Source organism: Bubalus bubalis, chromosome 10, assembly GCF_019923935.1.
Source record: "Bubalus bubalis isolate 160015118507 breed Murrah chromosome 10, NDDB_SH_1, whole genome shotgun sequence".
NCBI lineage: Eukaryota > Metazoa > Chordata > Mammalia > Artiodactyla > Bovidae > Bubalus > Bubalus bubalis.
The window spans coordinates 10,083,772-10,105,087 of NC_059166.1; the positions used below are offsets into that span (position 1 = coordinate 10,083,772).

General features: G+C 44.7%; 1 protein-coding gene across 8 annotated transcripts in view; it reads right to left on the reverse strand.

Moving 5' to 3' along the window:
• The window catches only part of ZDHHC14 (zinc finger DHHC-type palmitoyltransferase 14), a 292,894-nt gene extending 272,121 nt beyond the window's left edge, over nt 1-20,773 (reverse strand). For all 8 annotated transcript variants that reach the window (XM_044924052.2, XM_006075700.4, XM_006075699.4 and 5 more), the window contains exon 1: nt 20,388-20,773. In XM_044924052.2, coding sequence (XP_044779987.1) covers nt 20,388-20,632 — 245 coding nt within the window. In that variant the 5' untranslated portion in view covers nt 20,633-20,773. The remainder of the gene's footprint in view (nt 1-20,387) is intronic.
• Between the last annotated feature and the right edge of the window lie 543 nt (nt 20,774-21,316).

The following is a 21,316-nucleotide window of genomic DNA, read 5'->3' on the forward strand; positions in this document are numbered from 1 at the left end:
TAAATGAAACAGAGGAGAGAAAGCTTTGCTGCTCTTCACACACCAAAGTTGAACTCCACCACCTCTGAAGGCATGCGGGGAAGAATGTACGGCATGGGCTGACTTGGGAGAATTATTTTTTTCACCCACTGTTTCTAATGTACTTGTGTATATCTTTTTTCCTGAAATGCCATAGTGCATAAAGAATTTACTCATGAGCTCTTAACACCCAAGGAGAAAAATCTATCAATGGCTAAAGAGCATACGAGGAAGAGGTGAAATATGAACAAGCAAATTAAAAAGTTACCTATTTTCACAATTTTTCTGTAGGTCTAAAAACACACTAAAATTAAAAGTTTATTTTAAAACAAGTCATCTGTGGCAGTGAGTTAAGCACAACGCTTAAAAGCTCCGGAAATGTTTTCTCCGCCAATCACCGCCAGAGGCTATTACTATATCATGTTTAGAGGAAAAACCTGAGGTTTCAGATGGCTGTGCCTTTTTTTTTTAATCGTTTGGCAGCACCTGTGGGATCTTAGTTCCACCACCAGGGATTGAACCCTCATCCCGTGCTGACAGTGCAGAGTCTTAACCACTGAACCACCAGGGAAGTCCCAAGCAGCTGCACTTTGGAGAGAAATGCAGAAAGAGACTCTCCATAGAGCAACTCACAGTATACTCACAGTCTACTTCTGTCAGTAGCAGGGTGTCTCCAGAGAGCAAAGAATATTGAATCATCGCTGGACTAAAGCAGAGTAGGACACAACTCCCCGGCCCTACACCTCGGCCCAAAACAGGCATCTGCCACTTTTAGCAAACGCTGTTTTATGGACAACAGGCTCCAATGACCGGTGACTCAATCTGTTTTCTCATCTGTAAAATAGGACTGATAACAGCAGCTAGCGTCCGGGTCGTGTGAGGATCAAGCAAGATAAAGCACGAAAGCCCTTCACAGGCACCTGGCACTGACAGGCAGTGCCCCCATGCCACACTGGGTACCAGTCTCGGGCTGTGCGCCTGGCAGTGCCCCCCTGCACCAGGCACCGTCTCAGCACAGATTGCCACTGGTCTAGCAGGAGCCCCGGGGCCCGCAGCCCCGCAACGGGTGAGCTGCCTCCCTTGGCCGCCTCGCCTTCTCCCCGACCCACTGCGAGCATGTGTGTTATGATATCACGTTAGCTAATGAGATCATACTTGCTAAACTAAGCTAAGCTAATGAGCTCTGCTTAGCTAATCAGCTCCTGAGAAATGAGCTTTCTTTTCTGGTGAATAGGCAGTACCCAAAGCTAATTCCTACGTCGGGAGTTTGAAAGTGGGAATGTGTTCTCCCAGAGAAATAACGTGATAAATGAAAGCAGGGTTCTCGGGCCAGCCCTTTGGAATGCTTAGGGAGCAATAGTGCAGGAGTTTTGGGTCCTAGGAGCCTTGAGTCCGTGTGTCAGGGAAGAAAGGAACAGGCTTCTTCACAGGCTGCATGTGTGCCACATGGCTTCAGTCATGTCTGACTCTTTGAGACCCTAGAGTGTAGCTCGCCAGGCTCCTCTGTCCATGGGAATTCTCCAGGCAAGAATACTGGAGTGGGCTGCCATGCCCTCCTCCAGGGGATTTTCCTGACCCAGGGATCAAACTCACATTTCCTGGGTCTCCTGCACTGGCAGGCGGGTTCTTTACCACTAGTGCCAGCTGGGAAGCCCCTTCATAGGCTGCTGCTGCTAAGTTGCTTCAGTGGTGTCTGACTCTGTGCGACCCCATAGACAGCAGCCCACCAGGCTCCTCTGTCCCTGGGATTCTCCAGGCAAGAATACTGGAGTGGGTTGCCATTTCTTTCTCCAGTGCATGTAAGTGAAAAGTGAAAGTGAAGTCGCTCAGTCGTGTCCGACTCTGTGCGACCCTACAGTTCCTCTGTCCCTGGGATTCTCCAGGCAAGAATACTGGAGTGGGTTGCCATTTCCTTCACAGGCTGGTAAGGTTTTAAAAAATGGAAGAAACAAATAAAGGAACACTGGTGACTATTTCATTCTAATCCAATTAAATGACCACAAGTTTCACAAAATGTAGTCTTTTGTTCATTACCTAGAAGGTTATTTACTTTCATCATAGACGGTGAAACAGCAAAATGGTATTTGCTGGAAGGGACAAGACAAAGAAATTTTGTTAAAAACCCCTCTCCCATCCAAGAGTGCTTATTAGGAACTGTATTTGCATTTTCTTACATGTGCTTAGACTTTAATGAAAGCAGGTGCTATAAAATAAAGCCAACTCTATGAACTCAGGTGAAGATGAACGTACTTTTTTATTGTGAAATGCAACAGATACAGTTCAGAATGCAATAGTATGTACCGGTCTGAGAATGAGGGATGAAATTGCGGCTCACTCATCACTTTTCCCAAAGAAGAAATACAAGCTTAAAGCAAGAAATTTTCAGGACTTCACTGGCGATCCAGTGGTTAAAACTTCACCTTCCAATGCAGGGAGTACGGGTTCGCACCTCAGTCAGGGAGGTAAGATTCCCACATGCCTCATGGCCAAAAACACCAAAACATAAAACAGAAGTAATAATGTAATAAATTAAATAAAGACTTTTAAAAAATGGTCCACATAAAAAAATTGTTTTTTTTTAATTTTCAAAAGGATTTCACCTTGAAGACAAGATCTGTTGACAGTTACAAAGATGGAGAAAATCACACTTCCTTTCACTACCTCCCTTACCTCAAGAAGGGATGATAGGCAGGGGAGGCCTAGGTTGGCAATCAGAAGACATACGTTCTCACCCTGCCTCTGCTGTTAGGCCTCTGTGTTACCTTGAATGAGTCATCTAGTCTCCCAGGCCTTAGTTTTCTTATCTGCAAAATGGGGAGATTTAAAAAAAAAGACAGTTCTACCATTACAAAATCAGAAGTAAAAGAAAAGGATTCCCAGATGCAGCGAGTAAAATTCTAGAACACGGTTTGCCAAGAGATTGACCAGAGTCAACATGAATCATGGGAAAAGCATTATTTTGAAAACTACTTGTGTTTACATATTTCTGTGCTTCTAAAAATAGTTTTTAGAAGTCCATTACTTGAAACACCAGCTTTCTATCTTTGACCTCTACGTCTAAATGCTGGGTTATTGGTGTTCCTGCAATGCCTCTTGCAGAAAGGCTTCAGCGTCTGACACATCAATAATGAAGGCGGTTGACGCCAACACTCCACGCCTGGATGGGAACCTGGAAACAGATGTCAGAACCTTGGAAAGGCAGGTTTCAGCTGGCCCGTCACCCAAGGACATTATCGTTTTCATGCAGCTCCGGAGGCACTGACTTGGTGCCTGCCTGTGCCTCCCAGCAGTCCAGAGGCACGGGAACAGAGGGACTGCCATCGAGCCAGGTTGAGTGCTCATCTAGCCCACGGTCCTTGGAGACGAAGGGAGCACCTTGCCTGCCAGACACGCAGGAAGAATCACCATCTGGGGCATCGGGAAGGCCTGGGGAGGCACGTGGACAGGAGTAAGAGCAGGAAAGATGGGTTGCGGGTGGCCTCACCCAGGCAAGGTTGCAAGTGGGAGGAGGTCAGATGGAGAGTACAGTGGGGGGTGAAGACAGGAGGCCTGGGGACAGCATGTGGAGGGTGCTAGGCTATGGGTCATGAAATCTATTCAGTGGGTCAAGAGGCATTTTTATGTGAAATATCCTAGAATAAAACAACAGGGTAGAATAGAATAAGGCTCCCTGTGCATGGTTAGAGAAGGGCAGCTTTGTACAATTTTCATCTCTTCTTGGGACTGTGTCCTGGATCTCAGGGATGTAGTGTTCGGTGTAGGTCACCCTCCTAAAGTCTGAAAAAGCCGCAGTTTGGAATGTTGGGTGCAGAGGGAACACTCAGGCCCCTACCCCCACCACCGCGGTGGGTGGGCGCATGGTGGGGGGCAGCAGAACAGAAGACAAGGAGCTGGGGAGCCCAGGGAGGCCTGCAGGGTTGTGCTGTGTCGGGCTCCACCCCACCACTCTCCAGGACGAGGCTCTCTCCAGAAAATCACACAGGTTCCTTAAGTGTCATTATGTTGATCAGTGTATTAGACCAGACACTTCAAGTAAAGCCATTTTTTTTCCTCTGGAGCCTGAATTAACCTGTGGATACTGAGAAAGTGAGCAGGCTATTTGTCAAACTTTATGTTAATCACACAGATACACAGGCAAAGCTTTGCCTCTCTTCCCTTGTGTTGGTCCATGGAGATGCAAACAGCGGCCTTATTGACAATGGAATCACTCTAACTACAAAATGCCTTTCTCTAAACAAATAGAAAAAAAAATGGAAAATAAATAAGAATGGTGATATTTGTTCTAAAGAAGAAACAGTTTCACTGGATACAATGTACTGTGTTCCTATAAAATAATTCCAGTCTTCCTGACTCAGAACAGACAGTACTTCTTCCCAGTCTTTTTCTAGAGCATCACTAATTACTTCCATTATCCTGTCTTAGGTAGACTGAGGGGAGGAAAACAATGGAATATTTAAAAATCTTCTTTGGGGGAGACAGGTCTTTGATGCACTCAGAAAGAAACTGAGTTATAAGTTCAGCCTGGTTTCTAGCATCATTACTCTTTTCTATCCCCAAACCCAGGCTGGCCCTTAGATGCAAACCCAGAGAAGCCCCGCCTTTGGGGGCGCTCCCCTCTGCCAGGAGGCTGCAACTCTACTCTGACACCATGTCCAGTCCTAGAAACACATCTCCACCTTGGACTTGTCAGGTTCTCTGTTCTTGAATCCTCAAGAACAAAAGCCTCTCCTGGCACTTAGAGCCCCATCCAGCCCCCCGGGCATCAAACTTCTCACTGAACCTCAGCCTTGAGCCTGAGACCCTGCCCTCCACTGACATACCTCTCTGTCTCCAAACAAGATTGAATTTCTGGGCCACCCCGATCCTGCCTGCTGCCTGTTGGGCTGCTGCTGCTGCTAAGTCACTTCAGTTCTGTCCGACTCTGTGCAACCCAATAGACGGCAGCCCACCAGGCTCCCCGTCCCTGGGATTCTCCAGGCAAGAACACTGGAGTGGATTGCCATTTCCTTCCCCAGTGCATGAAAGTGAAAAGTGAAAGTGAAGTCGCTCAGTTGTCTCCAACTCTTAGCAACCCCATGGACTGCAGCCTACCAGGCTCCTCCATCCATGGGATTTTCCAGGCAAGAGTACTGGAGCGGGTTGCCATTGCCTTCTCCGCCTGTTAGGCTGGATTCCCTCTTTCTCCCTGCGGCTGGTTTGTCCACAAAGCCTGGATCATCCCTCCGGGTGGCTGAGCTATCTGCAGGACTCAGTTGTGCCTAACTGTAGTGGATGCTGTCATCAGGCAGACAGATAATTGTCCTCCCCTCCTGCTCCCACCCCACCACCTATTGTTTCAGGAGAGAAGTACCCATGCCCCCAGCTGCTGGGGATGTTGGCATCTGCCAGCTTCAAGACAGTCTATCTCAGGAAACCACCAGAGGTCGTGTCCCCTTCCTGGGGCAGTCAACATCTAACACTGGTTAATTGTTGTTGTTCAGTCACTCAGTTGTGTCCAACTCTTTGAGACCCCATGGACTGCAGCACGCCAGGCTTCCCTGTCCTTCACTATCTCCCAGAGTTTGCTCAAACTCACGTCCGTTGAGTTGGTGATGCCATCCCACCATCTCATCCTCTGCCGTCCCCTTCTCCTCCTGCCTTCAATGCAGAGGTATAAAAGTCTGTTCCCTTGGCCAGAAAGGTGGGCCACAGACTTGACAGTGACTTTGTCTACCCGGTGCAGCTCCCTTTGCCCCCTTACAGGTGCTGATCCGAGAGTGCTCCCTGCTAAATGCTCTACAGGCAAATCTGTCTAAGAGTCAGCTTCCCTGGGGACCCTACCTGTGATGTTAGCCAGGTGAGTCAAGTTCAGTCCATCCCTGAGGTACTCTGCCTCATCTCATTTGGAATTCTGCGGAATTCTGCAAATAATCAAGGGGTCCACTTTGTGTACCCATTTTATGATGTCTAATTAACAAGCCCTTCTTTGAGGCTGTATAAAAGTTTTCAGCGTTTCAAGTCCAGTTTAATATGGAAATGATAAGGGTTGGGGGTGTAGCAGACAGAATTACAGCCACCCCAAGACCTTGCCTAGAGAATTCCATGGACGGAGAAGCCTGGTAGGCTGCAGTCCATGGCGTCGCACAGAGTCGGACACGACTGAAACGACTTGGCAGCAGCAGCAGCAGCAAAGACCTTCAAGTCCTAACCTTGGTACTTGTGAATGTGTTACCTAACATCACCAAAGAGACTGCTGCTGTGATTAAAGGCTTTGAGTTGGGGCATTATACTGGGTATGGGCCCAATCTAATCACATGAGTTCTTCTTTTTATTATTAATTAATGAATGAATTGGCTGTATCAGATCTTTATTGTGGTATGGGGGATCTTTTAGTTGTGGCATGTGAGATCTAGTTACCGGACCAGGGATCAAAGCCAGGTCTCCTGCATTGGGAGCACGGAGACTCGGCCACTGGACCACCAGGGAAGTCTGCTCCTAAAAGTGGAGGGCCTTCCCTGGCTGTGGTCAGAGGGAGGCGTGATTACAGAAGGAAAGCAACCAGAGAGGGGACACTGACGGCTCTACAGGCCGAGAGGGGCTTGCACATTAGCTTCAGAAGCTGGAAAAGGCGCCAGTGTGGACGCCACCCGAGGACTTCCAGAAGAGAATGCCCTGCGGGCACTTAGGCTTCAGTCCAGGGGGGACCCGTGTTGGACTTCTAACATACAAAACTGTTGGATAATAAATCTGGGTCATTTTAAGCCACTGAGTGTGTGGTGATTTGCTGCGACAGCACGAGAAAACTCATACGGGAGAAAGAGAGACTCAGGAGAAAGGAAAAGGCGGCTTCACTTGTTTCCTAACTGCAGCTCTCCCTTTGTGTGCTGATTCAGGCTCCCGCTCAGGAACGTTTCGTATTTTTCTTGAAAATAACTAGGGTCAACACTGGGTGGCAGGAACAAACCCATACAACAGTCTAAAATCAACAACCTCACACCTTCTTTAGAAAGAAGAATACTATTTTCATGTTCTAGGAGACGACATTAGCCCCGTTGATCGATCCTAACTATCCATAGCCAAGAGGCGGAAGAGTTTAGTTATAAATGAGTGGGACTCTGTTTGGCTGTCACTTCAACTTCTAAATGAAAATAGAATGCGGGGGTGTGTGTTCAGCCCCTTGGTGGAGGAGGTAAGGCCCCACATGCCTCAAGGTCAAAAAACCAGAACATAAACAACAGAAGCAATATTGTGACAAATTCAATAAAAACTTTAAAAATGGCCCACATTAAAAAATATATATATATAAGTATATAATATAATAGCTTCCTACTTCCATAAAGGCATAATTAATAATTCTAAGTAATAGTTTTTACCATTTTTTTATTTTGAGCCAAAGAGGTTCTTTTTACACAATGATATTCAGTGTTAATCCTGACTAAATAATAATTTTGTGACAGAGTTGTCTTTCAGTATCTATTTATTTTTTAAAAGACAAGAGCATACCTTTTGAAATATTCTATGCAAAATATGCTTAAAGCTAATGGAATAGGTACATAAACATGAACTCAGCAGCTCTCCTGAACAGAGTAGAAATCATCATTTGAATGTGTGTGTTGGGACCATTCTGGAGTTTAATTTGCATGGCTCACTATCTTAAAAAGGAGCAGAGAAATTTATATCAAGTTGATAGCTGTGAGATAACCTGAGTACAGAATTCTTCTCCCTGGGTAGAAAGACAAATAGACTATATAGAGCTGCAGAATTTAACCTCACTTTGGCTTATATGTTCAAGTATGCCCTTATCTGCCATCAAGAAGGGATGGATGGGAAATTCACGGCATTAAAACCCCCAAAACAGTACCATTCAAGACAACAAGTGGCATTGATTATATAACCTGAAAGATCAGATCACTGGGCTTCCCTGGTGGCTCAATGGTAAAGAATCCGCCTGCTAATGCGGGAGACACGGATTCAATCCCTGACCCGGGAAGATGCCACATGCCAACGGAGCCCTCACTCCATAACTATTGAGGCTGTTCTCCAGAGTCCAGGAGCTGCAACTGCTTAGCCCACAACAGGAACTACTGAAGCCTGCACGCCCGAGACACGCCTGTTGCACACCCGAGACACACCTATGCTTCACAGTAAGAGAACCACCGCGATGGGAAGCCCATGCTCCACAGTTAGAGCAAAGCCCACGCAGCACGCAGACCCAGCCCAGTCAAAAACAAATAAATAAAAGTTTAAAAAAAAAAAAAAAAAAGGAGAGAGGAAAAAAAAGAGTCACACACTCTTATACCACTGAGAGAAAAAGAAAAACTGGCTGGCGGGGGAGGGGGGAGGGTGGTGCGGGGAGGAAGGACACTGCATTTTGTCAAGGAAATAGCCAGGAACACACATTGTGGGGACCCAACCTATTTCTGCTATCTGTACAAGGAGACGCAGTAATTTTCCATCACAGTAAGTGGGACTAACGCCTCTCACAGACTCCAGTGTTTTGTGTTAAAATAAGCTATTCCTCTGTTTTCATCAGAAGCACCTGAAAGCTACCAAAAGAGAGCAGACTCTAAAGCTTAAACTCTTTCCCAAATGAGTGGGACAGCCAGCCACTTCCCCACTGATAAGACTATCTCCAGGCAGACCACATCCAGCCCCCGAGACCGTTGGCTACACCCTCCTCTATCAGCCACCCTGCCCAGTCTGGTCACCTTCTGATGGTTCTCAGAAGAAAGACCAGGCAGTTGGCCTCTGAAGTCGGAAGTTCTGAAAGCCCAGTTTGAAGATGTATGGAAATTCACATTTCTTAATAGTTGGTTCTGGTCAAATATGTTTAAAATGTTCTAAAATAAAACAGTCTCCCTTGAAAGCAAGTCGACTTCCAAACTCTCTAGGGGCCACGGGGAAGTCCATTCGAATGGCAAGACAGCTCTCAGAGGAAGGGTCAAGGAGGAAGGGATCAAAACAAGCCTAAATGAAGGAGAGGACAACCTCTACCGACTGGAGAAATGGAGTCCAGAGAAAAGGAGACACAGACACACACACACACACACACACACATAGCCGTCACGTTTCCCTTCATTCTGGGCCCATCACGAAAGGGGAAGAGATTTTTCTCTCTCAAGTAGAGCAGGGAGACCAAAGAGTCTATAAGAGCAGGGAGGGCTGGCAGATTCAATCAGAAATCCTTCTATCAGGACTGTCAAAGAAAAGCAGCTACATAAGAAGAGGTCAGTAACAGAATCTTAACTACAGGTCCTCTGAGGGGCTGTGTCTAAGTCAGGCATGAGATGGGAAGAGCTTCCAAACCTAGAGTGTTGTAAATAAGGGGGGGAAAGCTAAAGCTTTCTCTTGAAATCTATTAAAAACTAGCATCAAACTATGACGATGAAGATAAAATCTGTGATAAAGTATCTCACTCATCATATACCTGTATACTCAATCATATCTGACTCTTTGCAACCCCATGGACTGCAGCCCACCAGGCTCCTCTGCCCATGGAATTTTCCAGGCAAAAATACTGGGTAGCCATTTCCTACACTAGGGGATCTTCCCAGCCCAGGGATTGAACCCACCTCTTTTGTGTCTCCTGCATTAGCAGGCAGATTCTTTACCACTGTACTACTTAGGTCAAATAGTAAGGATGTATATTTCTTTAAACCTTGCTCTTAATTGTATACAACTTCAATGGTTAATTGATAGTCATGATTTATCACTTTTATTAAATATTTTATTAATATCATCATGTAGAAGCATAACAGAATGCATCCCATGCTAAACTCTCTGTTACCCAGACCTAAGCATTTGGGTCTAGATATCACAGGCAGTGCCAGGACACCCTTCAGAAGAAATCAAAGCCTATGCGGAGGCAGTCTTGCATATTCTATAAAGTGAAAGTAAATGCCAAGAACCAGTGAGAAGTCAAAGAAATATTAGAAAGAGTATGATGAATAAATTGAGCATATGTATACAAACCAAATATTTAAGCAATAAAAACTAATTACATAGATGTACAACAACATAAATGAATCTGAGAAACACAACATTAAGTTAAAAAAAAAATCACAAGTTGAAAGTTGTAAGAGCAATCACTCCCACTCTGTCAATGAGAGTAAGCCAGATTAGCTACAAAAGCAGTTTTTAAAATATATCAGGGAGCTGAGGATGCAAAGAAGTATAAACGTGTCAAGCCCATCCCCAGAGAAAAAAAAGGCCAAGAGTAGCTTTCATTCCTACCAAAATGGCAGGGAGACCAGGAATCCACCATATCAGGAGTTAAGGAAAAACTAGCAAAATTTTAACCAGGCTAATGGCCACATGTGGACTGCTATATGGATTCAAATTCCAAGGAGACTCAGCCACAGAGTAGGTCTGTACCACCAGGCAACTCTTCCCTGTGGATCGTCACCAAATATAGGCAAGGATACACCAAAAGCTTGGGATGGGGCAGGACACTTAAGAAAGATCTGCCCTGACACTTATGGGACCTTTCCCAAGGATAGGGCAGGGGTCAGAGCGTAGAAAAATGAGAAGAATTTCAGGCACTGCAAGCCTTTACCCAGGGCACTGTAGCAGCCACCCAAAAGCTGAGAGCAAACAGCTGGGCAGAAAGAAATGTCCTAGGTACAGACGCAGGGACAGGACTACAAAGAAAGCTCTCCAGTATCCCAAAAAGCTGGCATTTTGCCTGAAAAACAAATCTCCCACAGTTCAGTGAGCTGGTGCTGAGCTGTGGAGCATGAAGAGTTTTTATCAGGATTCAGATCCCAGTCCCTGCTAAACGGAAAGTTCTTATTCTTCCCTCAAAATATCTGAAGTCAGTGATTAAATGAATGTAACTAAAGCTTCACCAAAGGTCACACCCATTTCAATTACAAATGAGATTGACTCAGCCCACACACTGCTGGCCTGAAAGAAGTCCATGCCCTTTTAAGTTACTGAAGCCTCTGCAATTCTTTTACACACAATATCTAGCATGCAATCAAAAATTATGAGGAACACAAAGAAGGGAGAAACTGTAAGCCCCAGTCAAGAGAAGAAACAGCCAAAAGAAGTGGATCCAGAGATGATATACAGCCATCGTAAGGCAAGGACTCGAAAATAACTACCAAAAAAACAAAAAATGTGTTAAAGGATCCAGTAGAAATTATGGACACAAACAGAAATTTTCAGCAGAAGAATGGAAACTGTTCTTCTTAACTTGTGTTTAAAAACTAGTTTTTCAAACACAGGAATGCTCAGAACAAAAAGCAAGGTATCAAAGAGGGCTCATCATAGACAGGACACAGCAGAGAAAAAGATCAGTAAACTTGAAGACAGACCAGCAGGAGTTATTCAAACTGAAACACAAAGAGAAAAAAAAAGTAAAACAATTATAAAAATCCAAGATGTATGGGACTATATAATATGGTATCATGCATAAATTAACAAAGTTCCAGGCAAGGAGAGAGAATAGGACAAAAAATTTTTGAAGAAACAATGGATGGAAAGTTACCAAAACTTCAAGATATCAATCTACAGATCCAAGAAGCTTTAGTAAATCTAAAGCAGGATCCCTATAAGAAAAACCACACCTCAGTATGTCTTCATTCAACTGTTGAAAAAAGAAAAAAGAAAGTCAGCTGGAAAAAAAAAAAAAAAAATCACCCATTACATACAGGGGGAAATAGAAAATATTAAAACTAACTTATCTTAGAAATTAAAGAGGCCAGAAGACAATGAGCCAACATCTTCAAAGTTCTGGTAGGAAAAAAAGAAACTGTCAAACTAGAATTCTACATCCAGTGAAAATATCCTTTCAAAGTGAAGGCAGAAACACCGTCAAAAGAAAAACTAAGAGAACTTGTCACCAGCAGACCTGCACACAAGAACTGCTAAAACGTGCTTCGGCCCAAGAGAAATAATGCATATTAAAGAAATAAACAGTACCAGAAATGGTACATATGTGAGAATAAATACAAAATTCTACTTAAAATTATCGCTTTTTTATATATGTACAAGTGTATGTGTCTTTTAGATTTTATATATGTATACAGGTTTTGTTTTAAAGTATATTCATTTTATATATATATTTATTTATTTACATTTATGTTTCTTTTAAATACTACTGACCGCTTTTAAATAATCACATTTTGGGTTTGTATCATACACAGATATAAACTATATGAGAATAAGAGTCAAAGGGTGAAAGAAGTGGAACTATAATAAGTTTCTCATATTAGTTTTGAAGTTCAACATTACTATTTGGAGGCAGACTATTAAAGAGTAAAGATGCATATTCTAATTTCTCAAACAACTACTAAAAAAAAATACAAAGAAATATAGCCCACATTTTTTTAAGGAAATAAAATAGAATGCTAAAAATAGGCAATTCATCTAAAAGGAGGCAAGAAGGAAGAAAAGAGAAAAAAACAGATAAATAGAAAACAGTTTTGATAAACTTTAACCACTGGTCCTAGGATAGAGGCAAAGTTTGAATGTGGACTATCGTACCCATATTAAATTTCCTGAAATGGATACTAATACTGTGTGTGTATAAGAGAATATCCTTTCTTGTAAGAATTACACGTGGAAAAATATGGATATAAAGAGCATGACATCTGAAACTTACTCTTCAACAGGTCAGAAAGGGGAAGGAGAGAAGAGGGAGGGAGAGTTTTTTAAATAAAAGATTTTCATTACTTTTCTATATATAAGAAAATTTTATTTATATGCATTTTTAAAATATTTATATTTATTTATTTGGCTGTGCCAGGTCTTAGTTGCAGCATTCAGGATCTTTAGTTGTAGCAGGCTAACTCTAAGTTGCAACATGCAAATCTAGTTCCCTATTCAGAGATTGAACCTGAGCCCCCTGCATTGGGACCATGGAGCCTTAGCCACCAGACCACCAGGGGAGTCCCTTCAAAATTTTTATATAGAAAAATAAGCCAAAGTAAATGCAGGTCAGGAAGCAACAGTTAGAACTGGACATGGAACAACAGACTGGTTCCAAATAGGAAAAGGAGTACGTCATGACTGTATATTGTCACCCTGCTTATTTAACTTATATGGAGAGTACATCATGAGAAACGCTGGGCTGGAAGAAGCACAAGCTGGAATCAAGATTGCCAGGAGAAATATCAATAACCTCAGATATGCAGATGACACCACCCTTATGGCAGAAAGTGAAGAGGAACTAAAAAACCTCTTGATGAAGGTGAAAGAGGAGAGTGAAAAAGATGGCTTAAAGCTCCACATTCAGAAAATGAAGATCATGGCATCTGGTCCCATCACTTCATGGGAAATAGATGGGGAAACGGTGGAAACAGTCAGACTTTATTTTTTTGGGCTCCAAAATCACTGCAGATGGTGATTGCAGCCATGAAATTAAAAGACGGCTTACTCCTTGGAAGTAAAGTTATGACCAACCTAAGGAGCATATTCAAAAGCAGAGACATTACTTTGCCAACAAAGGTTCATCTAGTCAAGGCTATGGTTTTTCCAGTGGTCATGTATGGATGTGAGAGTTGGACTGTGAAGAAGGCTGAGTGCCGAAGAATTGATGCTTTTGACCTGTGGTGTTGGAGAAGACGCTTGAGAGTCCCTTGGACTGCAAGGAGATCCAACCAGTCCATCCCAAAGGAAATCAGTCCTCAGTGTTATTTGGAAGGAATGATGCTAAAGCTGAAACTCCAGTACTTTGGCCACCTCATGCGAAGAGTTGACTCATTGGAAAAGACTCTGATGCTGGGAGGGATTGGGGGCAGGAGGAGAAGGGGACGACAGGATGAGATGGCTGGATGGCATCACCGACTCAACAGACGTGAGTTTGAGTGAACTCCAGGAGTTAGTGATGGACAGGGAGGCCTAGCGTGCTGCGATTCATGGGGTCGCAAAGAGTCGGACATGACTGAGCGACTGAACTGAACTGAACTGAAACAATCTATTATTGGGGAATGCATACATTCAACAAGCTTGAAGGTAAAAAGGCAAGGCATTAATAATGACTAGCTCAGGTACTGATGACCTCAGGGAGTTTATGGCCCTGGGCTAAAACCCAGAGGATGTAATACTCAGAAGCCCTGATATTAATGTGGTTCTTGAGTGAGTGGCAGTTTCATGGGTGCTCTTTATAATATTTTATTTCAAATTTGAAGGTGTGTTACAAACAATCTTCTGTATCAATCTAATACTACATTTTTTAAACAGGGGGTAAACAGAAGAAAGATCATCCAGTTTATAAAAATTAGTTTGAGTTGGGACCAACTTTTATATTTAGTGAAGATCTAAATAAAAGCATTAAGAAGGTCCCCAGCTCTTACTTGAACCAACTGACATTTTATCAGATTCAAATTTCTGGGTGTATCTAATTAAAGCATATATTGATTTTGGGCTCAGTCATGTCCAACTCTTTGCAACCCGATGAACTATAACCCATGAGGTTCCTCTGTCCATAGGATTTTCCAGGCAAGAATTCTGGAATGGGTTGCCATTTCTTCCTCCAGTGCATCTTCCTGACCCAGGGATCGAACCCAAACCTGCTGTGTCTCCTGCATTGCCAGGGGGATTCTTTACCATTGAGCCACCTGGGAAGACCATAAGCATCTATTGACCACCACCATTTTCCCTTTCCTAACAACCTCATCTACAAAACAAGGAGCACATTTCCTTGAAACCCTTAATTTAAGTTCCCTTGCTAAGAAATAATAACTCTGCTTTGAATAAATTATGTGCAGCATTGTACTGCAAAAGAAAAATCTCCAGGTTATGTACATACAGGCTTCCCTGATGGCTCAGCAGAGTAAAGGATCCACTTGCAATGCAGGAGATACAGGAGATGCCATGGGTTTGATCCCTGGGTTGGGAAGATCTCCTGAAGGAGGAAAACGACAACCCACTCCAGTATTCTTGCCTGGAGAATCCCATGGACAGAGGAGCCTGTGGTGGGCTACAGTCCACAGGGTCACAGGAGTCGTTCAAAACTGAGCAAGCAAGCATGCATGTAGATACAGCCCATTAAATAACTGACCATCATTACCCTATTATAGGAACCTACAGGAGTCCTTTTTGCATAACGTGATGTCACTAGCTAAGAGAAAACAGTGAAATATAAGGAGTCGATAGAATTCTTAAGAATCCTATTATATAAATTCAAGTATCCAAAGTCAAGACCCTATAAAACATAAAATTATTCTAGGTGCTGCTGGTTGTTGGGTAACCTTCATATATATCACAGAGTGCTTTGTTTGTTTAAAGCGTTTAGTTAAAAACTACAGAAAAAAAAAAAATAGAAATCTTGGTTAGTGAAGAGAACATCCCAACTCTGTCATTAGTTTCTAAGTAACCAAGAAAATCTTTGATTTCTTCTGTTTCAACTGATGCATTTGAAAAAGGATGATATTTGATTCTGAATTACATTATAATCAATGTTTCTGATATTATTAATTCTACATTTTATTAAAGTTCCCAACTCTACAAAATGAAAAACCAAAGCACACAGAAGTTGTTTTTCAGTGTGTTTCAATTTTACCATTATTTCATTAAATGATAAATATTTACTGAGAGCCTGCTATGCACAAGGTACTACTATAAATGCTGGGGGAATACGGGTGAACAAAACAGAGAGTCCCTATCCCCACAGAATTTATATGTGTCGCATGCGTGCTCAGTCACTTCAGTCGTGTCTGACTCTCTGCGACCCCATGGACCATGGCCCGCCAGGCTCCTCTGTCCATGGGATTCTCCAGGCAACAGTACCGGAGTGCGTTGCCATTTCCTTCTCCATGTGTTAATCACGCATAATGAATGGGTTATCTTTAGGTATTATAAGGCAGTACCCTCTACTAGATAATAAAGGATTTCCAATCCAAAAGAGAGACATTATTATTGGAAATCACACTTCTGTTTATGGGGGACAGTCTCTTGTTCCATCTTCAAGGCAAACAGACTGCAGTTCCAATGACTACCAATTATTTACCAGTTATTTCAGAGGGGAGGAGAAGGAGGAAGAGGAAGTAACGACGGGAAGGAAGGCAAGGGGACGACAAGAGACAAGAAAACATGACTTTTTTTTAAAGAATCACCAACAGACTTCTCAGTGAGGAGAAATTTAAGAACGCTACCGCAATCTCAGCTTCAGCTCTAGTAACATCTCCAAACTGTCCGTGGTGACAGCATAGGAGCAGGGGACGGTCAACTCCAAGACCTGAGCATTGCTCCCCTGGCCTCAAGGGGTGCTCCTGGAAACAAGAACGTCATGTGCACCCCAGTTCATCTCCTCCTTTCTGCCCTGGTGATCAAGAGACTATGAAAGGTCAATACTTTAGGACCAAAGACTTTTGCTTTTTTTTCCCTCAAATTTTCAACTCTAAAGTGGGCTCTGTGTGTGTATGTCAGAGAGAAAGAAATTGATAATGTTCACTGATCTTTTCAAATGACTATTCTGGGGGTGTGAGTCTGAGGACACTGCAGAGAGTCTCTGATGAGCAAGCCCTCAATAAGTGCAAGGAATAGAGAGACATCTCAATAGCACTGCAACCAACCTCCTCCCTTCCCTCTTAAACACCCATGGAATGCTGTCACTTTGGACCAGCCCTCTATAAGTCAAATAAAAGATGCCCAAAGGTAAACAGCCCTGCCCTAACTGGCAAAGACTGGAGAGCTGCTTTTAGGTGGACTTCTAGTTGCTTTCTTTCTGTCTTCTCCATTCTGAGATGGTAGCTCCAAAAATGGAAATGAAATCCAGTCCCTGCTTCTTGGAGGTTTCCCCTGTTCTTGCTCAGGGTCTGGATAAAAGGGGCGGGGGCAAAGCTGCTCCTCTGTTTCAACCGCAGGCTGCATGGTTCCACATTTTTTCAGCCGTAATATGCTATCCCTGTCATGCTTGCTTCATAACCCCCATACTCCTTCCTTCACAGGTTCTCAGAAACGGGGACCAGTGTCCCTGGGAGGCTATTGCTCTAATAATGCATGCTAAGTTGCTTCAGTCATGTCAGACTCTGAATCTATGGACTGTAGCCCACCAGGATCCTCTGTCCATGAGATTCTCCAGGCAAGAATACTGGAGTGGATTGCCATGTCTTCCTCCAAGGGGTCTTCCCCAGGGATCAAACCGACATCTCTTACGTCTCCTGAATTGGCAGGTGGGTTCTTTACCACTAATGTCACCTGGGAAGCCCTTCTCTAATAATAGGTACCATCTAATGAGTAGATGGTACATATCAGATGCTGTACTAAATATACTTCTTTTAATCTTCACAACATTTAACGGTCGATATTATGAATCCCATTTAACAGACTGAGAAACTAAGGCTTAGAAGAGTCAAATTATGTGTCTAGGGTCATACTTCTGGGCAGAATCTTGGGATCTGTCTGGCCAATATGCACACACACCTGTGACCACTATTCTACACATGGAGGAGGAGCAGCCCAGACCATCAGAAGGGTCACAGGCTTTGCTGCCTGAAGCCCCACCACTAATTAGCGTGTGACCTTAGGTAGTTGCTTTCCAAGCCTCTGTCACTTCATCTTCAAGTTGGGAATAACATTCTACCCGGCCTTTCTTCCAGGGTTGAAGACAGTATCAATACCTATTGCTGCATTCCAGGAAGTCCACTTCCCTGTCCATCTGCTCAAGGTTAGAAAGGAGAGGTGGGGTGGAGAAGAGTTGCAGGAAAAGGAGGTCTAAAACTGAGTTTAGAAGTTATATGTCTTATTTTCAAATTTCATATTTGCCTTCGTGTGACAGAATGGAGAAGCACAGAGTCTAATGTTTAAAAATGGAACTCTGCTAATATTAAAGTTATCGAGACATGAAATTCACCAAAACAGGCAACCACATAGTATATGCTCAATAAATAACTGAGGAACGGCAGAAGGAGGGCAGACAATGAGCAAAACAAAACTGTCTGTCATTCTGTCTTGATCTCTGTTAGTCTACTGGCATTTCATTTCCCAAGCATGTGACTAATTGGTTCTCTGAGACTCTGTCAAATTAATATCACTCTGGCATTACCAACGGTAATGAACTTAAAAGCAATACAGGGATAAATATTCTTGCCAAAGCATAATATTCTATAGTTTGAATGGCCCTATGACTTTTCACAACTGAGGTTTCGTGCTGCGATGAGCCTTCTTTCCTTGAAATCTGAAATCACCTAATTGAAGTGACGCTCATGGACACCAAAGATACACGTACACGTAGAGCCGATCTAAAAATGAAGCTGCTGACAGTAGCTAACAAAATCCCAGTGCACATGTTTATTCCTACAGCCATCCATTAACACTGACGCAGAAAAAAATCCCTAACAACCTGCTAGTGAGGACTTTGGGGAACTCTTGGAAGAAACACACACAGAGATGAAGAAGTAGAAATGAATTTATGATGGTTTAGTAAAAAGCAGTGTTTGAAAAGAAGAAAATAAAAGATGGTGAGTAATAACTGGAGGGGACCCCTAACCATCCTGTGGGGATTTGTGTTAGAGAAGATGAAATATTCATGATTCTACATGTAACACACTTGTGGCTGAAGCTGTGCAATGCAATCACAAAGTTAATCCACTTTCTGCACTCTTAGCCTTGCTAAAAAGAGCAAAGATGGCAATACGGATCCACTAAAACTTTGTTAACATTAGGAACACAGTGAACCCCGTCTAGGGGACCCCCTGTAATGAAAGCCGCCATTAGAAGAATGGCATTTCTGTTCAGCCATATGGAATCATCAAGTCAGTGCCGAAATGGGTTACAACTCTGCTGCAAACTCTGGCCCCTCGCTCCAGTTCCCCAGGTCTGTAAGGACCAGAGGATGACTCTGGATGAAGGCAAGGAGAACAGAAGCAGCAACAACAGGGCATTTCTCAGGTCATTCGGAAAACCTCTCCACACCCTGACCCTCCAGCCCTCTGTCCCCTCGACAGACTCCACCAACTAGTCTCAAAGGTGCACCAAAGTTAAAAGCTCTGGGAGAGACCTGAGCATTTTGCATAGTCAGAAATGGAGGGGCTGTCTGAAAGAAAGACTCGGGGAGGCAGAGGTTTATATATGAGATCTCTCTCCTCACCTGTTCTAACTCAATCCTGTTAAAATTGTTCATCATGGCTCAATGTTCAGATGCAAAATGCTTCCCCTCAGAGTCAGAGGGCTTTAAGTGAATAGTATTACACTGTCATCTATTTCTGACTGAGACAACATTTGGAATATCAAACATCAGGCAAAAAATCAGAGCCTATTAATACTTATCAGAGACAAAAGTAAATACACACAGAAAGTTTTAATGAACCCTACCCAACAGAAGCAGAAAGCGTTATCATGCCCCATAATAACCAGGATACAGCAAAAGCAAAGAACCCCCAATAAATATATTGCTTTTTTTTTTAAATGGTGGTGGGGAGTAGTAGCTACAAATTTCATTGAACATCAGATACCAAGAATTACATAAGAAGTTGCATTGCAAACATTGGACCCAATAAGAGCAATTGAAATTGATTCTGGAATGTGGTTAAACTACTTTATCTAATACTATTAATAAGTAAGAAGATCCCTCATTAGTTGGCAGGAGGATAGTTGCTACCAGCCAATCTGATTTTCCTGAAAACAGAGAAGACATGCATGTACTTTTTTTTTCCAGTTAAAGCTCTAAAGTCCCCAAGTATTGTTTCTGGAGTCAGAAGTTACCATGCAGTAAGAAGTCTCCTTTTTAACCTGTTTGCAAATATCAGGAAGAGGTGGGAAAAGTGTTTGCTTGGAACATTTTTTTATTGAAACTTTTTTTAAAACAGTGAAGCGTTTAGAAACCTGATAGTAAATCAGAAACTGTTGACCAAGAGTGAACATCTAAAGGGGAATGAAAAATGAAATTATCCTTCCAGGCCACATGGGGTGGCCTACACTGAGACCTCAACCAACCAAGATTTCTCGATATTCAGCAAAGACGTGTAGAAGATTTAGAAAGCCGAGCTTAACATGATGCCCTTACAGCTCTTGAATAGGAAAGGAAGCCAACTCTGTGGATCCCCTCTGTGGATCTACCTCCTTCCCGCTTCCTACAGAAGGCTACATCTGGGCTGGATTGCTATTCCCCAAACTCCAGGAGTCGGGCTAGCACCAAGAATCAGCCACCTGCCAAAGTGCCACTCAACCCTCTGGAGCAACAAGGCAGATACACCTTCCAAGTGTCCCCCTCTGCCCTGTCCTCCACTCCTAGAGCCCGACCCAGAACTGCATTATCTCTGGGGACGGACCAGCAAACAGACCTTTGAAAGAAAAGGAAAAAAAAAAAAAAAGGTGGGGGGGGGCGGGTGTCTGTATTATATAACGATATACAACAGATAAGGCTTCTAGAAAACGAAAGTATCGAGGGGAGGGTCGGGGATCAAGGGGGTGCAGGCGTCGGGGAAGCTTTCGCCGCCACTTACTCGAAGGCGAAGAAGAGTCCGCTAGTGACCAGGATGAGGACGAGGGTCAGGTAGAAGACGCCCGTCTGCCGGGCCATCATGATCCTCCCGTTGCAGAAGAACTTGTTTCTTCCCGGGAAAACCTCCCATTTCCTCCGGGCCGCGATTTTCTTCTTCTTGTGGGGCGACTCCATGGGGGAGGAGCTGTGGGTGCTGATCTGACTGTACTCGCAGTCTTTCATGGGCCCGCCGCCGCCGGGAGGCATCCACGAGGGCAGCCGGCTGGGGGCGCACACCCCCAGCAGCCCCCCGGCCGCGCGGGCCCCGCCGAGCCACGACCGCCGCCGGCCGCCCGGCCGCCCCCCGAGCCTCGGTGCCGCGGCCCCTACGCGGGCTCCCGGCTCGGCGACAACTTTGCCGAGGACACCCAGGTTAACCCTTTGGGGCGCCCAGCTGTCATAGCCCGATCCCCTGCCGAGAGGGACGGGGCTCGCCCGCAGCCCGCGGCGGCGGTCCTCGCTCGCGTCCAGCCCGCGTGCCGGGGCTCGGGGCCCCCGCGGGGTGCAGGGGGCTGCCCGGCCGCCCCCCGGTGGGCCGCGCGCCCGCCCCCTCGCGCGGCCGCTCGCTCGGCCCCGCTGCCCCCGGCCCGCGGGCCGCGCCTGGGCTCCGGCCCGCCGACCCCCGAGCGCTGCGCCCCGAGGGGACACGAGGCGGCGGCCCCGGCGCCGGCTTCCCCGGGAGCCACTTCTGCGCCGCGGTTCAGGTTTATTCTAATCCTTCCTCCCGGCGGCGGATCCTGCCCAGGAGAGAGCGATGGAAACTGGGAGGCCGCTCGCGGCCCCAGCAACCCCTCCCAGGGGTGGGTGGGGAAACCAAGCACGTTATTCTGTCGGGAGCGGGCTCGGCGACAGCCTGGGCGCCGCTGATCGCGCGGCGACCCCGCGCCGGCG